Raw genomic sequence first — 19,028 nt, forward strand, 5'->3', positions numbered from 1 at the left:
GGCTTTAAGTCCTTTAAGAAGCTTTAAACTGAAGGTCGTGTCCTGCTGAAATGATCTGGATTCTATTTATAAAATAGTTTTGCTTAACTTTCATTTCTCGCAGTGACGTCATGAGGCCATGCCCACTTCACCATGAAATTGGTCTGTTGCACTTCCAGGTTTTGGCCACCAGGCGGCAGAAATTCACCAACTGACTTACAGCACATTCACCTGTTTCTCAGTATTTTCCACAGAAATTATTAAAGCAAACGCTGTGAAAACCTTCATCAGTTCACACTGGAGCAGATTTATAAAAGGGCATTTTATCTTCAGTGTTGAAGGTCTTGGTGAAGATACACAGACTCATGTTCCAGTCTGTAAATCATGTAAATGAGGTCTTGATGAGAGACAGTCACAGTGACCAAGGCAGAGGACAGCAGGGAGACGTCCAGAACTACAGTAGAGCTCTTTATTCAGAAGATCAGCTTCTGTAAGTGTAAGAATCAATGTACCCAGACCTTCAAACACTGTGGTCAGAAACTGGCTGAACACAAACAGTCAGAGCTTTTATTAACAATAAACAAGGAACAGGAAGATCTGCAGATTCCGGCAAACTAAACCCCAACGTGCAGTCAGTGAGTTACAGACGGATGGAGTGCAGGTGGGCTAATCTGATCCAGAGGACAGAACAGAACCAAAGAAAAGAAAACAATATAATACTCTGGGCTGTGTTTTAAACATCGAGTCTAATGGGAATAAAAGAAAAGCCCACTTTTACACTGGATTAAACTACAACCCCGTTTCCAAAAGGGTTCATACGCAGTGCAATGATGTGCAGACCATTTAAACCCTATATTCAATTGTAACTAGTACAAAGACAACATATCACATATTAAAACCGATTTTTAATATATATATATGTAACCCAGTCCCATTTATCGAATTCATTTATTTATTTTGTTCCATAGGACATTCTAGAAAAGCTCATTTTAATGTGTGCAGTAGTTGGTATGCGCTCACACACCTTAATTCACTGATTTCCCTTCAGATGTATATGTACAGTTGTGATCAAATTTATTCAACCCCCACTGAAATAGAGTGTTTTGGCCAGTTTGACATTGATATTGATCATTTCAGTCATCTTATTTACAATTATATCAAAGAGGCACTTATAAATTAGACAAATATAACATAACATTTATGATGAAATAACCACAAATGTCTTTTCTGTGCTCACATCATTATCAGTTTTATTCAACCCCCTAGTGACATTATTTTTTAGTACTTAGTACAACATCCTTTTCCAGTTATGAAATCTTTCAAGCGTGAAACATAGCTTGACACAAGTGTCTTGCAGCGACCTATGGGTATCTTAGCCCATTCTTCATGGGCAAAAGCCTCCAGTTCAGTCACATTCTTAGGCTTGCGCGCTGCAACTGCCTTCTTTAGGTCCCACCAGAGGTTCTCAATTGGATTTAAGTCTGGTGACTGCGATGGCCACTCTAGAATGTTCCAGCCTTTCATCTTTAACCATGCTCTAGTGGACTTGGATGTGTGCTTCAGGTCATTGTCCTGTTGGAAGGTCCAACGTCTCACAAGCCGCAGGTTTGTGACTGACTCCATCACATTTTCCTCCAAGATCTCCTGGTACTGAAGGGAATTCATGGTACCCTGCACCCGTTGAAGCTTTCCTGTACCATTAGAAGCAAAACAGCCCCAAAGCATACTGCAGTAGACTTTTCTTGTTCTTTGGAGTCAGCAAGGGGGTGCGCCTGGGAGTTCTGGCATGGAGGTGTTCGTTATGCAGTGCGCGCCTTATTGTCTGAGCTGAAACTTTGGTGCCCACATCTGACAGGTCTTTTTTCAGTTCCTTAGCAGTCATGCAGGGATTTTTCTCCACATTACGCTTCAGGTAGCGCACAGCAGTCGCGGTCAGGATCTTCTTTCTGCCACGACCAGGTAGCGTTTCCAATGTGCCCTTTAACTTGAACTTGTGAATGATACTTCCGATAGTGTCTCTTGGAATATTTAACAACTTCGCAATCTACTTATATCCACTGCCATTCTTGTGAAGAGAAATAACCTCTTCTCGTGTCTTCTGGGACCATTCTCTTGCCTTCACCATGCTTGTAAACACACCAGTAGATGTCTAGAAGGAGCTGCGTATCACACTCCTTTTAAATCTGCCTAATTGGTGCTTATTATGCTTGATTGCTGCTCGTTGACGTCCACAGGTGGTTTTAATACCTGATTGAAAACACTGGAATGAACCTCTGTTCTTAAGAGTGGTAGTCGTAAAGGGGTTGAATAATTGTGTCAATGAAGAAATCACAAAAAGGCCATTTAATACTTTTTGACAAAAACAAGTGATGCTATTTTAGTTGCATTTAGTTCTTTAACAAGTCCTTGTAAGATTTAATTATGAACGCAATTACAAATGTGCACTGAATTCCATAAAACCCTTCACAGCATTGGGGGCTGAATAAATTTGATCACAACTGTATGTGTGTGTGTGTGTGTGTGTGTGTGTGTGTTTGTGGTTGTGCTAGGTGATTGGTTCTGTCATCTGTCAATAAAAAAGTCTGACTTGTGGGCGGGACTAGGAGCTGCATGGAGAACGGAAAGAGAGAGAGTGAGCTAAGCCAGTTCAACCACGCGGTAACGCAGCTAGTTCGGGTTTCAAATACTGATGGGATTTTCGGCTCTATTTTGAGATGCGGCTCTAATGGCTCTTCTTACTGTGGAGAGCCGGCTCTTTCGGCTCCCAAACGGCTCCCCATATATATATTTTTACATTATTAACTAATTAATAGCTTAAACCTAGTTTTATAACATTTTGTTTCATTATTGACATTGTTAAGCACTTGTGATGAGTAGAAATGCTGCATAACAATGCTTTATAAATAAAACTTTTATTATAACCAATTATTAAATTATCACAAAATAGCACCACTTCCACAAAAATAACTTGAAATAAATGAAACAGTTATACATACAATCACCCACCACAATACGAAAAAGTATTAAAGCAGCTTCATAGCAAAAAAGGTGCCACAATACAAATATCATGTGAACAACACAAGTTTTGAACCACTAGAGATAAAGAACTCACTGTATTAAATCACTCAAAGACTTACAGATTGGCATTGAGAAACACCAGGTGTCTAAGCTTGGCGGGGCTGATCCTGTTCCTTCTCTCAGTTATGATCTGTCCAGTTTTAGAGAAGATCCTCTCTGAGGGGACGGATGTTGCCACTATGCACAGTCTACGTTCCATCACATGAGAGAGATGTGGATAGATCAGTGTCCTTGTCTCCCACCAGCTCAGTGGGTCAGCACTGCGCTGGAAAAGAGGCTCCTCAAGGTAGGACCTCACCTCCAGAATAGCATCAGCTGTAGGATTCCTGGTTGCAGTGTCTCCGCTTGCCCGCTCCTCAAAAAACCTCCAAACAGCCGATGCTTGAGGCTCCTCCAGCTCACGTGCTGCTGCTGCCTCCTCTCCTCCATGACCCCCTTGCAGGTGAGATGACTGCCCATACCTTAATGCTGCTGTAGTTATTCTTTGGAGAGCTTCGTCGACTGCTCGTTTGTCATTAAAGGCCACCTTTTTGAAACGGGGGTCAAGGATGGTGGTTTCGGACAGAATTGTGTTGTACTCCATCCGGTGGAATTTTTTGTCCATGCTAGAACAGAGAGAATTCACCAACTCCTTCACGCTCTCTGTGGTTACTCTGCTCTGATGCTCTGCTGTCACTCTCTGAAGACCCCTACACAGTATCAGCATTTTGGAGGCGGTAACATACCTGAAAAAAGAAGCATCAAAATATTATATTTTATATAATATTTATTTATATAGCCTATTTAGCAATAGTATTTTGTTTCATTTCTAAATTGCTTTACATAATATTTTTTTTATTTATTAGTATTATTTTCAACCATTTCTAAACCTGTTTGTCAAATAAATAACAAATAAAAAAATATTACAATGATAATAACATCATAATAAAGTTTAATAGGTATCATAGTAAAGTTCAATGAGATGATGTTTGAACACTTTGGATTAGATATACAACCTTTGGATTAGATATACAGCCTGTTAAACTGAAGTTGACTACTATGATTGGAAGAAGCATGACAGTGAACAGCGAGCGAGTTATGGGCCTTAGAGTAAGAGGGTACAGTTCAGCAGTTTACATTGATCTTCCCTGTTCGTATAGTAAAAACTGTATTCCTGTAAACCGTGAACACATCCCCACCTGTGAGACAGCTAAACAGTGGAGCCATCTGCGCACAATTGCAGCAAAGATTCCTTCTTTGCTGGAATGTGAAGTGGGCCTTTTGATAGGCTATAACTGCTCAAGAGCTTTGGCACCTAGGGAAGTGAGATTGGGTGGAAATGAGGAACCGTATGCTGTACGGACAGACTTGGGGTGGAGTATCGTAGGACATTCATGTCCACGTTCTGACTCCTTGAGTCATGCTAGTGTATGTCATAAAGTGGTGGTTAAAGAGTCTCCATGCATTGTACCAATAGATGTTATTCACGTACTTGAATCTGATTTTAAGGATATTCAAGGTGATGAGAGAACTGTTTCACAAGAAGATCTTTTCTTTCTTCACAAGTTGAAGAATAACATTGTTAAGAATAACTATGGTCACTATGAACTGCCCTTGCCTTTCAAAGAAAGACCGAAATTGCCTGACAATAAGCCGCTTGCCCTTAGTAGACTTGTACATCTCAAAAGGAAGCTCCTGAGAGATGAGAAGTACAAGGAACATTATATCGAGTTCATGAATGAAATTATTGAAAAGAAGGATGCTGAAGAAGTTGTAGATGGAGGAAAGCTGGGAGAAAAATTGTATATTCCCCATCATGGAGTTTATAATGCCAAGAAGCCAGACAAGCTGAGAGTAGTTTTCGATTGTTCAGCTAAGTATGAAGGAATTTGTCTAAATGATCATCTCCTTACTGGCCCTGACCTAATTAACAACTTGACAGGGATTCTTATTCGCTTTCGTTATTCAGCAGGGATGCTACAGTACCTCTCTGCGCTGATCTCCACTGTGACCTGGTCGAAGGGCTCCAGGACACTGCAGGCCTCTTGCAGAGCCTCCCACTCCTCTTGGCTGAGAGGAACCACAGGTGCATTGATGACTGACAATGTTGCGATAACCGCATCCTTTGATTTGAGCATTCGCTGGATCATATGGAATGTAGAATTCCAGCGGGTGACACACTCCTGTTTGAGCTTAAGCTCTACCATAGACATCTGTCGCTGGGTGGATTTAAGCTTTTGGGTGGCTGCTGTGCTTCGGTGGAAAAATTCCACTATTGCCTTCACTTTGTCCACAGTGGGCTTCATAGCCCTCAGAGCATTTCTCACAAATAGATTAATGGTGTGTGCTAGGCATGGATGGTGTGTCCCTTTCAACAGCTGGATGGCTCTCGTAATGTTGGCTGCATTGTCTGTGACGCAGCATACAACTTTGTGTTCCACCCCCCACTCTCTTGCCACTCGGAGGAGCTCTTCAGCCAAGTTTTCAGAGGTGTGTCTGTCACTAAACTCAAAGCAGTCTAGCAGAGATGACACCATACTGTAGTTTTCAATGAAGTGGCAGGTGACAAACATAAAAGATGTGGTGGCGCGGGATGTCCAGCAGTCAGTGGTCAAGCATACAGCTGAGGCTCTCTTCACTCTTTCTTGCAAAGATGCCCTTGCTGCATCATATAGGCCTGGGATTATTTTTTGTGACAGGGTTTTTCGGCTGGGGATGACATACATGGGATTGAGGGCATGGCTGTAACTCCTAAATCCGACATCCTCTACAATTGAAAAGGGCTGGAAATCACGTGCCACCATCTTGGCAAGCTCCTCGTCAATTGCATTCTGTCTTGCTGGAGTTTCTGCAGGAATTGCTTGATTGAGCTGTGGGTTGTAGATGCAGGAGGGTGGGATCCAGGCTGGGATGTAGGAATGGGGGCAGACGTTGTGGCAGCTGAAGAAGCAGTTAGAGTTGATATTATTGCACCTGAAGAAGTAGTTGCAGTTGATGCACTTGCACTGTCAGAAGGTTCTCTTTCTGGTCTCGACTCCTCCAGCAATACTGATGAGTGTGATGTCCTCATGTGCCTGTGCAAGTTGTTTGTCGAGCCTGCTCTATATGAAATGCTGACTTTGCACAATCTTGCTACGTTTTCTGTCACTCATTTTCACACCTAGGCCTATTGTGTTCTCACACAGACTCACCTTCTTTCTGCCGTGCTTCTTGACCGCTGTATGTGAGTGTCTGTATTAACACCTGCCCACGAACGCAATACAGCGTGGCCACTTGCCTGCCGTTTCCACAAAAAAGTGGAGATAAACTTTTTTTTCAGTGTTTCCCCGTTACCTTATTAATTGAAAGCTGCGTGTGATTGATCAGATGTGTGGAGCACACGCTTGACATGCGGGCAGTGGAGACATTAAGGCACCGATTGAGGAAAAACTCTCCGCTCTGTAGCGCTGGCAGAAGCAGAGCAAGACGCGCAAGGAGAGGAGGAGGGGAGAGACAGGAGGCACCGAAGGACAAAAAAACGACGTTGGAAAAAAAACTCTCGGCTCTGTGGCACTTGCAGAGCACAAGCGCAGCGACAGGGAGGCGGAGAGACAGCGAGATACTGAAGGAAAAAAACGGCTCCCAAATAGGATCTTAAATGGGAGCCGGTTCCAATCGTTCACTTCAAAGAGCCGACTCTTAGAGCCGGATCATTTGCGAACGACACATCACTAAAAGAGAGGGCTGTAAGCGGCTGCCTGGACGGTTCACCATTTGCACGACCCTCGCTCTCAGCCGGATCTGCTGTCGGCCTGTTCCTACGCCCACCTGCTCGCACCAGAGATCCACAACTTTCGCTAGAGGTCCTGAATACTGTGCTTGTGTAACCCACTCAAAATATTAATCATCAAATAAGTTGTAATCCACTCTAAAAAAAAAATAACCTCCTCAGAAAATGATAGTAAACTACATTAATTAAAAAGAAAAGAAATAGATGAATAATAATTATAAATAAATAAATAAAGGAAAAGATTATGGGGGTAGTTTACGCTGCTGCGCATGCTCAGTGAGTCCGGGGTGAACCCAGCAGATTGGAGGGAGAGGAGAGAGCTCGTCAGCCAAAACACAGGTTTCATCCACATAACCTCACTAATACCCTGATTTTATGCTAGGAAAGCAGGTTAAAGCATATTTGGTACAGTATTTTGGAGGTTCTGTAACTTTTAAACGGTGCTGTTATGCTGTTTTATCAAGGTTTCTAGCGGCAGTGCGGGCTGCTGCTTCGCTGGCTGTAGGCTAAGCTGCTAACAGACATGTTGGTAATTTGTGCAGAAGTTACGTGTTAATGTTAATAATGCAGTGTTAGTCGTAAAATAATGAATATTTCTTGGTTATTGCTCATGCATATATCTGAGATGTGTGTATTTTTTTGGAGAATTTGGTAAATAAGCACACTACAGGGTAAGCTAGCGGTGTTTTTCTTTTGTATTTGTTCATATCGCTTTATGCTGTTAACAGTTAAGAGTCTGTACTGTACGATTTACTGTACTAATGAGTGATTTAGCTGTGCGTTGGTTAAGTAGTGTAAAGCAGTTCGGCCGTAAAGTTTTACGCTGCTGCGCATGCTCAGTGAGTCCGGGGTGAAGCCAGCAGATTGGAGGGAGAGGAGAGAGCTCGTCAGCCAAAACACAGGTTTCATCCTCATAACCTCACTAATACCCTGATTTTATGCTAGATGGGAGAGATCTTGCTCTGTGGGACTGCTCTGCTGTGCCCTATGATGCTGACCGACTGCTGATGCCATGCAAACGGACCCGAGAGGATTTGTTGCTGCTGTGTTTTTTATAAGGATCCTAGTAAGAGCGCGCGCGTTTCACATTCTTACACATTTTTTTTCTTCAAGATTTTTTTTACCTGCAGGTGAATTTTTTTTTTGAACAGAAAGGCCTAAAGACAATTTTTTTTTGTATTTCAGCACAAAAGGACTGCATTAAGGTGAACCCCACCCACATTGACGTTCAGTTCTTTGCATTGGTACATTTACAGTAAAAACAAAAGTTCCTACCACGGTGTGCTTGGGCCTGATATTTCTTTATTCAGACTCTGTGGTAGTACATTGCTATCGGACCCACATAAAACAAGTTCCTCGTTAATCCCTTATTGTACATACAAGGTGGTTTAGACCTTGTGTACTAGGTTACACTTGCACCCCAGAAAGTTTTGTGTTGCTTACATTAAGTAAGTGAAGTGGTTATAAATGTTTTGAGCCTCAACGCGCTACGAGCTGCGATCCAGGCCTGAAACGTTTTTCAAATTCAGCTCTTCTAATTCATACAATTGTCACAGTACAAGTTGGCTACGACATAAAACTTATTGTTTTGGTTCTCTGTGTTCTCATTTGATCTAGCTTTTGTTTTAGATACAGCTATAGCACCACTAAATACAAAATCTCCTTTTAGTACTTTACTACTCCATTTTATATGTTGTGTTCATATAGGTCTTCAGACTAAGGAATATTATATGAAGCACTAAAACTTTATTGGGGTGGGAGAGAAAAGGGAGACATCCGGTGGCGTTTTGAGTTGAATTTCATTAGAGCCTACTAAGTCCATTTCATTTCGTTTACATCAAACAAATTGTAACATATCGTGTTCATCACCCCTAGTAAATGGGACCCAGGGCGCTGCCTTTATTTCACAGAGAGTTAGGCAGGGTGTTACATATATATGAACCGTATGGGTTAAGAATGGGATTCCACTCAAGTTCATATGTGTGTGATGGCAGACGAGGGAATACTTCTGGAAATATAATGTACTTGTCAATGGTCTAAACTCTGAAAAGGTTGTCTTGATATGTTATCAAAGTTATACACTATGAATTAAAAGAAGAAAAAGATAGGTTTTAGGTTATACACAACAATAAAATTAATAAACTAAGTAGTATTGCTTACAGATTATATAAATTTTGACAATTAAGCTGACAATGCATCAAGTTTCCCTGGGTTCTTCAAAAGGACATGTCCTTATGGTGCTGCTGTGTTGTGCCTCATTATCACCATTTGGGGTTGATGTAGCTCCACATCTGAATTGTCAATAAAATCTAAGAAGGATAACTTTGTTATAGATTCTCAATACAACCTCGTTTTTGGTGTCTCCAGGCTTTTTGAAATGAACCCCTTTGAATGGTGGCAGTTCTGCATTGGTGCATTTTAATTTGCAAGTTTAGTTAAAAGTTTGGTGAGGCCTGTAGCTGCATCCAGGAAAGGGTTTGTAGCTGCATCCAGGAAAGGGTTTGTAGCTGCATCCAGGCGAGGGTTTGTAGCTGCATCCAGGCGAGGGTTTGTAGCTGCATCCAGGCGAGGGTTTGTAGCTGCACCCAGGCGAGGGTTTGTAGCTGCACCCAGGCGAGGGTTTATAGCTGCATCCAGGCGAGGGTTTGTAGCTGCATACAGGAAAGGGTTTGTAGCTGCATCCAGGCGAGGGTTAGTAGCTGCATCCAGGCGAGGGTTTGTAGCTGCATCCAGGCGAGGGTTTGTAGCTGCACCCAGGCGAGGGTTTGTAGCTGCACCCAGGCGAGGGTTTATAGCTGCATCCAGGCGAGGGTTTGTAGCTGCATACAGGAAAGGGTTTGTAGCTGCATCCAGGCGAGGGTTTGTAGCTGCACCCAGGCGAGAGTTTGTAGCTGCACCCAGGCGAGGGTTTATAGCTGCATCCAGGCGAGGGTTTGTAGCTGCACACAGGAAAGGGTTAGTAGCTGCATCCAGGCGAGGGTTTGTAGCTGCATCCAGGAAAGGGTTTGTAGCTGCATCCAGGAAAGGGTTTGTAGCTGCATCCAGGTGAGGGTTTGTAGCTGCATCCAGGCGAGGGTTTGTAGCTGCATCCAGGCGAGGGTTTGTAGCTGCATCCAGGCGAGGGTTTGTAGCTGCACCCAGGCGAGGGTTTGTAGCTGCACCCAGGCGAGAGTTTGTAGCTGCACCCAGGCGAGGGTTTGTAGCTGCATCCAGGCGAGGGTTTGTAGCTGCATCCAGGCGAGGGTTTGTAGCTGCACCCAGGCGAGGGTTTGTAGCTGCATCCAGGCGAGGGTTTGTAGCTGCATCCAGGCGAGGGTTTGTAGCTGCACCCAGGAAAGGGTTTGTAGCTGCATCCAGGAAAGGGTTTGTAGCTGCATCCAGGAAAGGGTTTGTAGCTGCATCCAGGCGAGGGTTTGTAGCTGCATCCAGGAAAGGGTTTGTAGCTGCATCCAGGAAAGGGTTTGTAGCTGCATCCAGGCGAGGGTTTGTAGCTGCATCCAGGCGAGGGTTTGTAGCTGCATCCAGGCGAGGGTTTGTAGCTGCACCCAGGCGAGGGTTTGTAGCTGCACCCAGGCGAGGGTTTATAGCTGCATCCAGGCGAGGGTTTGTAGCTGCATACAGGAAAGGGTTTGTAGCTGCATCCAGGCGAGGGTTAGTAGCTGCATCCAGGCGAGGGTTAGTAGCTGCATCCAGGAAAGGGTTTGTAGCTGCATCCAGGAAAGGGTTTGTAGCTGCATCCAGGTGAGGGTTTGTAGCTGCATCCAGGCGAGGGTTTGTAGCTGCATCCAGGCGAGGGTTTGTAGCTGCATCCAGGCGAGGGTTTGTAGCTGCACCCAGGCGAGGGTTTGTAGCTGCATCCAGGCGAGGGTTTGTAGCTGCATCCAGGCGAGAGTTTGTAGCTGCACCCAGGCGAGGGTTTGTAGCTGCACCCAGGCGAGGGTTTATAGCTGCATCCAGGCGAGGGTTTGTAGCTGCATACAGGAAAGGGTTTGTAGCTGCATCCAGGCGAGGGTTAGTAGCTGCATCCAGGCGAGGGTTTGTAGCTGCATCCAGGAAAGGGTTTGTAGCTGCATCCAGGAAAGGGTTTGTAGCTGCATCCAGGTGAGGGTTTGTAGCTGCATCCAGGCGAGGGTTTGTAGCTGCATCCAGGCGAGGGTTTGTAGCTGCATCCAGGCGAGGGTTTGTAGCTGCACCCAGGCGAGGGTTTGTAGCTGCACCCAGGCGAGAGTTTGTAGCTGCACCCAGGCGAGGGTTTGTAGCTGCATACAGGAAAGGGTTAGTAGCTGCATACAGGAAAGGGTTAGTAGCTGCATCCAGGCGAGGGTTTGTAGCTGCATCCAGGAAAGGGTTTGTAGCTGCATCCAGGAAAGGGTTTGTAGCTGCATCCAGGTGAGGGTTTGTAGCTGCATCCAGGCGAGGGTTTGTAGCTGCATCCAGGCGAGGGTTTGTAGCTGCATCCAGGCGAGGGTTTGTAGCTGCACCCAGGCGAGGGTTTGTAGCTGCACCCAGGCGAGAGTTTGTAGCTGCACCCAGGCGAGGGTTTATAGCTGCATCCAGGCGAGGGTTTGTAGCTGCATACAGGAAAGGGTTAGTAGCTGCATACAGGAAAGGGTTAGTAGCTGCATCCAGGCGAGGGTTTGTAGCTGCATCCAGGAAAGGGTTTGTAGCTGCATCCAGGAAAGGGTTTGTAGCTGCATCCAGGTGAGGGTTTGTAGCTGCACCCAGGCGAGGGTTTGTAGCTGCATCCAGGCGAGGGTTTGTAGCTGCACCCAGGCGAGGGTTTGTAGCTGCACCCAGGCGAGGGTTTGTAGCTGCATCCAGGCGAGGGTTTATAGCTGCATCCAGGCGAGGGTTTATAGCTGCATCCAGGCGAGGGTTTGTAGCTGCATCCAGGCGAGGGTTTGTAGCTGCATCCAGGAAAGGGTTTGTAGCTGCATCCAGGAAAGGGTTTGTAGCTGCATCCAGGAAAGGGTTTGTAGCTGCATCCAGGAAAGGGTTTGTAGCTGCATCCAGGCGAGGGTTTGTAGCTGCATCCAGGCGAGGGTTTGTAGCTGCATCCAGGCGAGGGTTTGTAGCTGCACCCAGGCGAGGGTTTGTAGCTGCATCCAGGCGAGGGTTTGTAGCTGCACCCAGGCGAGGGTTTGTAGCTGCATCCAGGCGAGGGTTTGTAGCTGCATCCAGGCGAGGGTTTGTAGCTGCACCCAGGCGAGGGTTTGTAGCTGCATCCAGGCGAGGGTTTATAGCTGCATCCAGGCGAGGGTTTATAGCTGCATCCAGGCGAGGGTTTATAGCTGCATCCAGGCGAGGGTTTGTAGCTGCATCCAGGCGAGGGTTTGTAGCTGCATCCAGGCGAGGGTTTGTAGCTGCATCCAGGCGAGGGTTTGTAGCTGCATCCAGGCGAGGGTTTGTAGCTGCATCCAGGCGAGGGTTTGTAGCTGCATCCAGGCGAGGGTTTGTAGCTGCCTGGTATACCTTATGGAGCAAAGGGGATTTGCTAACCTCCAACAGTGTCTTTACTTTGAAGAGCTTAATAACAATAAGTGATTGAATTTTAGAGCATGTTCCATATAAAGAACATGAAGAAATTAGGTGTGTGTTCTGTTTCTTTCTCTCTTAGGTCATTAATGAAGGCATGACACTATGAATTGAAAATGATTTATTATTATTATTATTATTATTATTATTATTATTATTATTATTATGGGCTCCATGTTCCCCTTGCTGTGCTGTTTTTTATGGGAGGTTTCCAATGAACACTGTATTACTGTTTATTTGAATACAGACATTTCTACCTTACAGCTCCACCAAACAGAGTTATTACAGTTATTCCACCAACAAACATTAACATCTACTGAGTCTCATATTTACTCTTAAAAAAGATGCTACTTCAAGGATTCTTTGACGATTTGTCAACGAATGACATATGACAAACTGCATGAATCCACAGATCCAGACTGGCTTGTGGGAACAGTTCAAGCTGGTGGAGGTGGGGTAATGGTTTATAGACACAATTGTATATAGCGTGTATATAGGTTGTGTATAGCGTAGTGGGTAGAACCTTCATGCTGTAGGCTGGGGGTCAATCCCCGCCTGGGTAAACACCCTATATTATACTATACTATACTATACACTCTATACTATACCAAGAGTCTTTGGGCAAGACTCCCAACACTGCCTTCACCTACCTGTGTAAAAATGAGCAAATTGTGAGTCATTCTGGATAGGAGCGTCTGCCAAATGCTATGATAGGTCTAGTGTGATAATACACCACTGCATCCACTGAACATAAGAATAAGTTCAGTGAACTTCAATGATCTTTACAGTCCCCAGATCTGAATCCAGCAGAGTGCTGTTCAGACGTGGCAGAACAGGAGATTCACAGCAATGTTCATCTGATGAGACTGTGACACATACATTAGAGAAAAATCTGTATTTCCTGATAAGATTGATTTTGTTTTTTATTTAAATAAAAGTTATAAGTCTGTTAATATTTAAAAAGAAAAACCAAAAGTATCAGAAATGAAGACGTCTTTACAGTCTGTTTTGCTCTGGTTTATTAAGGAGGCCGATATTTGAGGAGGGCACGGTACGGAGGAGCCTGCAGAGAAAGTTCTACTGTGTATAAATCCTCAGGAAAACTGCACTGACATCAAAACACTTTATGGAGCTTTGAGAAGTTCAGTAGATCTGTTTATTTCTTTTGTAGAGCTTAATTTGACATTTAATACAGCTTCATTGAAACTTGAGCGTTTCATGCTTTAAACAGACTGAAATAAAAACAGACAACATGAACACAGAGCTCATGCTAACACACACATTTCCTCGATTTGGTTATTGTTTCCAACTGAACTTAAAAGTCAGCTCAAGCTTATTAATTAAACACTTAGATTTGAGAGTTTAGATGTTTAAAATGTTATTTTAATGGGATTTGGAGTAAATTTATAATAACTTTAAGCATTTACACAAATCAAAAAGACGCAGAGCTTCATCTTCATATAAAAGACTGAGATTCCCACATCAAGGTCATCAAACTGAAGCTGATATTTTGAGCTTTATGATCATTTCAGTTCATTAAAAGGAGATCTGTGATAAACAGTGTTATAACACTGTTCAACTGACTTAGAGTTCTCCAAAATGAGTGAATCAAAAATCGTCTATTAATTTATTAGCTTGTTAATTAATTCATTAATTACATAATGTTATAAAGAGTTTAAGACTCTATTTATGCTCTGAAACATTTCAAGTGACAGATTTGTTTCTGACAAGAATGTTTTATTAAAGAAGTTCACCTTATTTCTGAAGTTTAACAGGTGTGATGATCAGCGGTGCTGAGTTTTTACCTCCTTCACTGAGACAGGGACTAAAGTATGGATAGAGTTTCTCAGTGAAAGACTGACCAGTGAAAGAGTAGATATGAGATCTGGACTCAACACCATAGAAGGAGACCAGACCCTCCTCATAGTCCACAAACACCCCCACCTTCTGGGGAACCTGTTTCAGGGAGAGGCGGACAGAAGAAGAGTCCAGAGCTTTATATTCAGTCTCATTTCTCAGAAATAGAGTCCAGTATCCTTTCTTAGGACTTGGTATAATCTGTCCCTTCCTGCTACTGGACTCTGTGGTCACTCCTAAATCACAGTTAGTCTTCCCGCTGACCTGAACCTCATAGTAAAATCTCCCTGAGCAGAACCCCTCCTTTCCCAGCACACAGACACAATAATCAAACCTCTCTGGTTTATCGGGGAGATTCTGTCATTTGTCTCCATATCTCACTTGTTTCCCGTCATCAGACAGGATGAGATCAGGATGAGCTGAATCAGGATCCAGAGTCACGTCCACTGAGAGAGAAACACACAGTTTAACCCATTTTAACACTAACCATACTCACACTAATGCAGACTCATATATTTTACTCAATAATATTATGTATCAGTGAGAATCCACACACCTGCATATTGTTGAATTCTCTGCATTTCTGTGTTAGAAGAATAAAGGATGACATCATTTGTTATTAGAATCTATATTGAGCTAAATTAAATGCCTCATTAGTATCGACTACAAGCCAGCATTTCATATTAACACTAAGTGACAGTGCAGTGATGTCATGGATGGGAATTTTAAAAGATTAAAAATCTAATAATTAAATATTTAAATGCCTGATTTACACAAACATTCATTTCTGGTATTTGTATCTTGATGAAGTCCTGAATTTTTCTTCCTACCAATATTTTTTTTCTGCTGAACATCAAAATGTTTTAATAACCAGTAAAGACTTACTGATCTCAGGAATCTTCTTCATCTCCTTACTGAGCTCTTCCTGAAGCCGAGTCAGAGCTCTCCTCAGAGTCTCCACCCTCAGATGAGAGTTAATCCTGACCTCAGTCCAGTTCTTGGTGGGTGGAGGGCTGCAGAGGGACGGGTAAACCTACAGTCCAGCAGGAGAGAGGAGAAACCCCTCAGGATGGGCAGCGCTGTCCTGTGATGGACTGCATTACTATGGAGAAATAGAGGGACTCTGACCTGTAGGAGGTGGAGGTGGTCCTCAGTGTGGGAGAGCTGCTCCAGCTCAGTGTCTCTCCTCTTTAGCTCACTGAATTCCTGCTCCAGCTCTTTAATGAACTCTTCAGCCTGCCTCTCTGCTGCTTTCTGCTTCTCCTCCATCACCTCAAGCAGCTCTGCCTGGCTTCTCTCAATGCAGCGCAGCAGAGCTCTGAAGACCTCCACACTGTCTGCTTTCTCCTTCTCTGAGCTTTTCTAACAGGAGACAATAATGACATTGTTAATAAAGCAGCTTTTGTACATTAAATGTATTCAATTTACTTTACATTATATGAATCGGCCTAAAACAGTAATAGAGAACAATAAAGAACATAAACACTTACAGAAAGAGATAAATGAGAGTAAAACTGGGAATTTAATAAAAAAGTCATTACTGAAATTAAAACATGGCAATAAAAGAAATGAAAGAAAACAGAACCATTAGTTGACTTCTAAGTATTCAAGCATTCAAAAGGACAAACACTGATACTGTAGCGTGTTTGAGAGACGTTTCTGTCATGATAGGTTTTGGTTTTGTGTTTCCTGGCATTTATTCACTGAGTTCAATTTGATTAAGGACTCTTATTGATGTTGGGCAGAGCTAGGAAACCCCCCGGAGGGTGTATGTGTGGGCCGAGGGGGAAAGAAGCAGATGTGAGCTGGTGCAGAGAACGGAATGTTAGGCAGACGAAAGCTTCACTGATGTCTGGCGTTGCTGAGGCCACCAACAGCTAGAAAGTAAAGCACCATGACTGGTGTGTCTGTTTTAACAGCAGTGAACACTACAATACTCTGTGATTATCACCAGTGGTGGACAGTAATGAAACAAATGTAATTAGTTTCTGTACTTTAGTATTTTTGGTGTATCTGTACTGAAGTTTCTCCATTACTGGGCGACTTTTTCCTTTCACTCCACTACATTTCAGAGTCTAATATCCGACTTTTTCCTCCTACATTTTGAGAAATCTGTCGTTCCTTTTGGTTTCTGTGTATAAAAACGTAACATGTCAAAACGAAAGAAGCGCAAAGCCAGAGCACCAATCAGGGCCCAGCGGTCACTTTGTTTAGAGCTTATTTTGACCTGTTGGTCATACCGACCCAGTGCAGCATGCGGTTCAACGTCAGCGCAGCAGCGTAAAACTTTGGGAGAGTCTGTTCAACATAAATGATGAACTAACCTAACTTTGTGTAAATAGAGCACAATATAGAAATATGTCCACATATGCAGTCGAGACTGACGCGGCTTTTTTCTCAATTTCTACAAACACCATTTCATTTTATAGTAAATTAGTTTGGGCTGGTTTATGTTTATGAACAGAGGCCTACAGATCAACATAGTAAAGGAGCTCATCTGTGATCCTGTGTAAGCTCATATTTAAGACCTGATATAAATTCAGCTGAGACTCACTTTATTGAGCTCTACAGACTGTTTGATGTCCTCAATCTTCTTCAGTTGGATCATCTGCTGAACTGAACATCTGCCTGTGTCTTTCCCAGCTGAGTCTATAAAAAAGGACAAAATATAACAAAACCACTCTTTCATTTAAACCCTAACACAACAGAACAGAGGGAACATTTCTCTAAATGTTCCTCACCTTCTTCTCTCCACTCTCCTCCTCTATAGGACCTCTATGCAGAACTGACACACACACGTCTGGTCGTCTCTACAGAAGAGCTCCAGGGGTCTCTCATGTTTCTGGCAGATGTAGTTCTCCAGGTTCTCCACAGGGTCCATCAGCTTGTGTTTCTTTAATACAGTGACTCTCTGATGAGGTTCCAGATGAGTCTTGCAGTAAGAGGCCATACAGGTCAGGCAGGACTTCAGAGCTGCACTTCTCTTTTCACAGCAGACATCGCAAAGCACCTGGCAGGTTTCTCTGGAGCTCTGCTGGATTTGACCTGAACTGACTTCTTGAACTGAGCAGCCAGTCCAGAGATGAACGTGTTCACACGCAGCTCAGGCCTTTTGGACAGAAATGATCTGAACAGCTGGATGTGTTTTCAGTAACAGACAGTAAGAAACTTAGACTCATTACCACTTTCACTTTCTCTCCTTTGGTCTGCTTTTCTGCTTCTTCTTCTTCTTTCCTGGCGGGAGAACCTTCAGACTGGAACCTGTGTCCTGCTGGAAGAACTGGATTCTGTTTATGAAGCTCCCTTTACTTTCGTTTTCGTTTCGGAGAGGAAATAGTGCTGGAAATCCCTACTTAAGTAAAAACACAGTCACTGAAGTGATAATTTACTTCATGATTTAGTTCAGTACAAGTGAAAATAATAATAAAGGACATTATAAAGTAAATAAGTAAGGAAAGTCAGAGTAAATAAGCAGTTTCTTGGAAAACTACTTGAATAATAGAGTTAATCTTTTTAGATTTTTAATCACAACCTGGAATATTTCTGAGTCGTCTCGGCTACATCCGAGAAAATAATGTGTACCATCAAAACTAAAGCAAGACATGATATAAACATGAGAAACCAGTTCTGAGCGCTGAGAGAGATCTCAGTACACTCTGCTAGTGACAGTTACAGTCTCTCTGTGAACTGCATCAGGAACCAGGGTTACATTAAACTACATGCTTTTCATGGTCGGGTGATTATATGAGGCGTCCGAGTTTTTCTGCTTCAATAGTTTGGAATCTCTTAAATGACTTTAAGAGACAAAATAACAGGTTTATTACTCAAACAATGATAATGTGATTACGAATGACAGCCCTGCTGCCCATCAGCTCTCTGACCGTCAGCTTCCACTAACAGGTGTGAACGTCTACACACAGTCACATTCACAGGCTTCAATCCGGACGAATTCACTGATACCTGTATGGAATATTTCTACCATTAACATCAATACCATTAAAAGCAGGTACCACTTCTGGCCAGACCAATATGACTGATGACCCCTTGTCCACCCCAGCAGTGCATGTTACTCTTTCACTGTCACTGGAAAGAAGTCTGATATGGACGTTTGTTCCACCACGGCCACTGAGTGTTCACGGCCTGTGCTGCTCTGTTTGGATTGACCAGCATTCTTTCCCACTGGCTTCATCCCCAACAAACAAGCCTCAGCCAAATGTCCTGGCCAGCCGCACATCCAGCCCTGGTGATAGTCTTGTGCGACAGTTCGGTATGGGCAGTGGACAAGCCCATAGGCAGATGTTCTGGTCAGCTGCATGTCCAGCAACAGCAATAGCCCCTTTGTCACTCTCTGTTTGGCCGTGGTTGCGGCCAGAGCTCGGATCATTTCTGTCATCACCTCTGCCTACACTCAGCTCTGCCTGCAGGACTGACGGCCACATGCTGCTCTCCTGGGTGGAATGACTCGCCCCTGGAGGCTGTGGTGTTCCTGAAAGACGCAAACTCAACGCCGACTTCCTCAGTTGTCTTATCAATAGCGGTGCAATGATTATTCGACTTTGTCGCCTAAAATCGATGACCAAATTAATTGGCAAATAATTTAGTAGTCGATCGGTTGGTGGCGTCATTACGTGTCTTTCTCGTGTTCACCAGGAACGTTTTGACATTACTGCTCACTGGTGAGTTAACACCAGTGTGACTGCAGCCTCAAGAACAAAATCCTCAAACATGCAGGAGCTAAACCCAGAAGAAAAAGGTGGTCAGTTGTGCTATGTGTAAAGGTCAGCTAAGAACAGCTCATCTAGTTTGTACTGCAGTCCGCTCAAAGTTTCGT

At 43.6% G+C, this 19,028-nt stretch overlaps 1 protein-coding gene and 1 pseudogene across 1 annotated transcript; both read right to left on the reverse strand.

Moving 5' to 3' along the window:
• Positions 1-3,112: 3,112 nt before the first annotated feature.
• LOC119262209 (E3 SUMO-protein ligase ZBED1-like) lies at positions 3,113-5,840 on the reverse strand. The gene is made up of 2 exons (XM_037533180.1): positions 5,023-5,840; positions 3,113-3,782 (listed from the first exon to the last, which is right to left on the reverse strand). The coding sequence occupies exons 1-2, from the start codon at positions 5,838-5,840 to the stop codon at positions 3,113-3,115; spliced, it is 1,488 nt and encodes a 495-aa protein (XP_037389077.1).
• Positions 5,841-14,038: 8,198 nt separating this feature from the next.
• LOC119262375 lies at positions 14,039-17,124 on the reverse strand (annotated as a pseudogene).
• Between the last annotated feature and the right edge of the window lie 1,904 nt (positions 17,125-19,028).

Source organism: Pygocentrus nattereri, chromosome 2, assembly GCF_015220715.1.
Source record: "Pygocentrus nattereri isolate fPygNat1 chromosome 2, fPygNat1.pri, whole genome shotgun sequence".
Taxonomy (NCBI): Eukaryota; Metazoa; Chordata; class Actinopteri; order Characiformes; family Serrasalmidae; genus Pygocentrus; species Pygocentrus nattereri.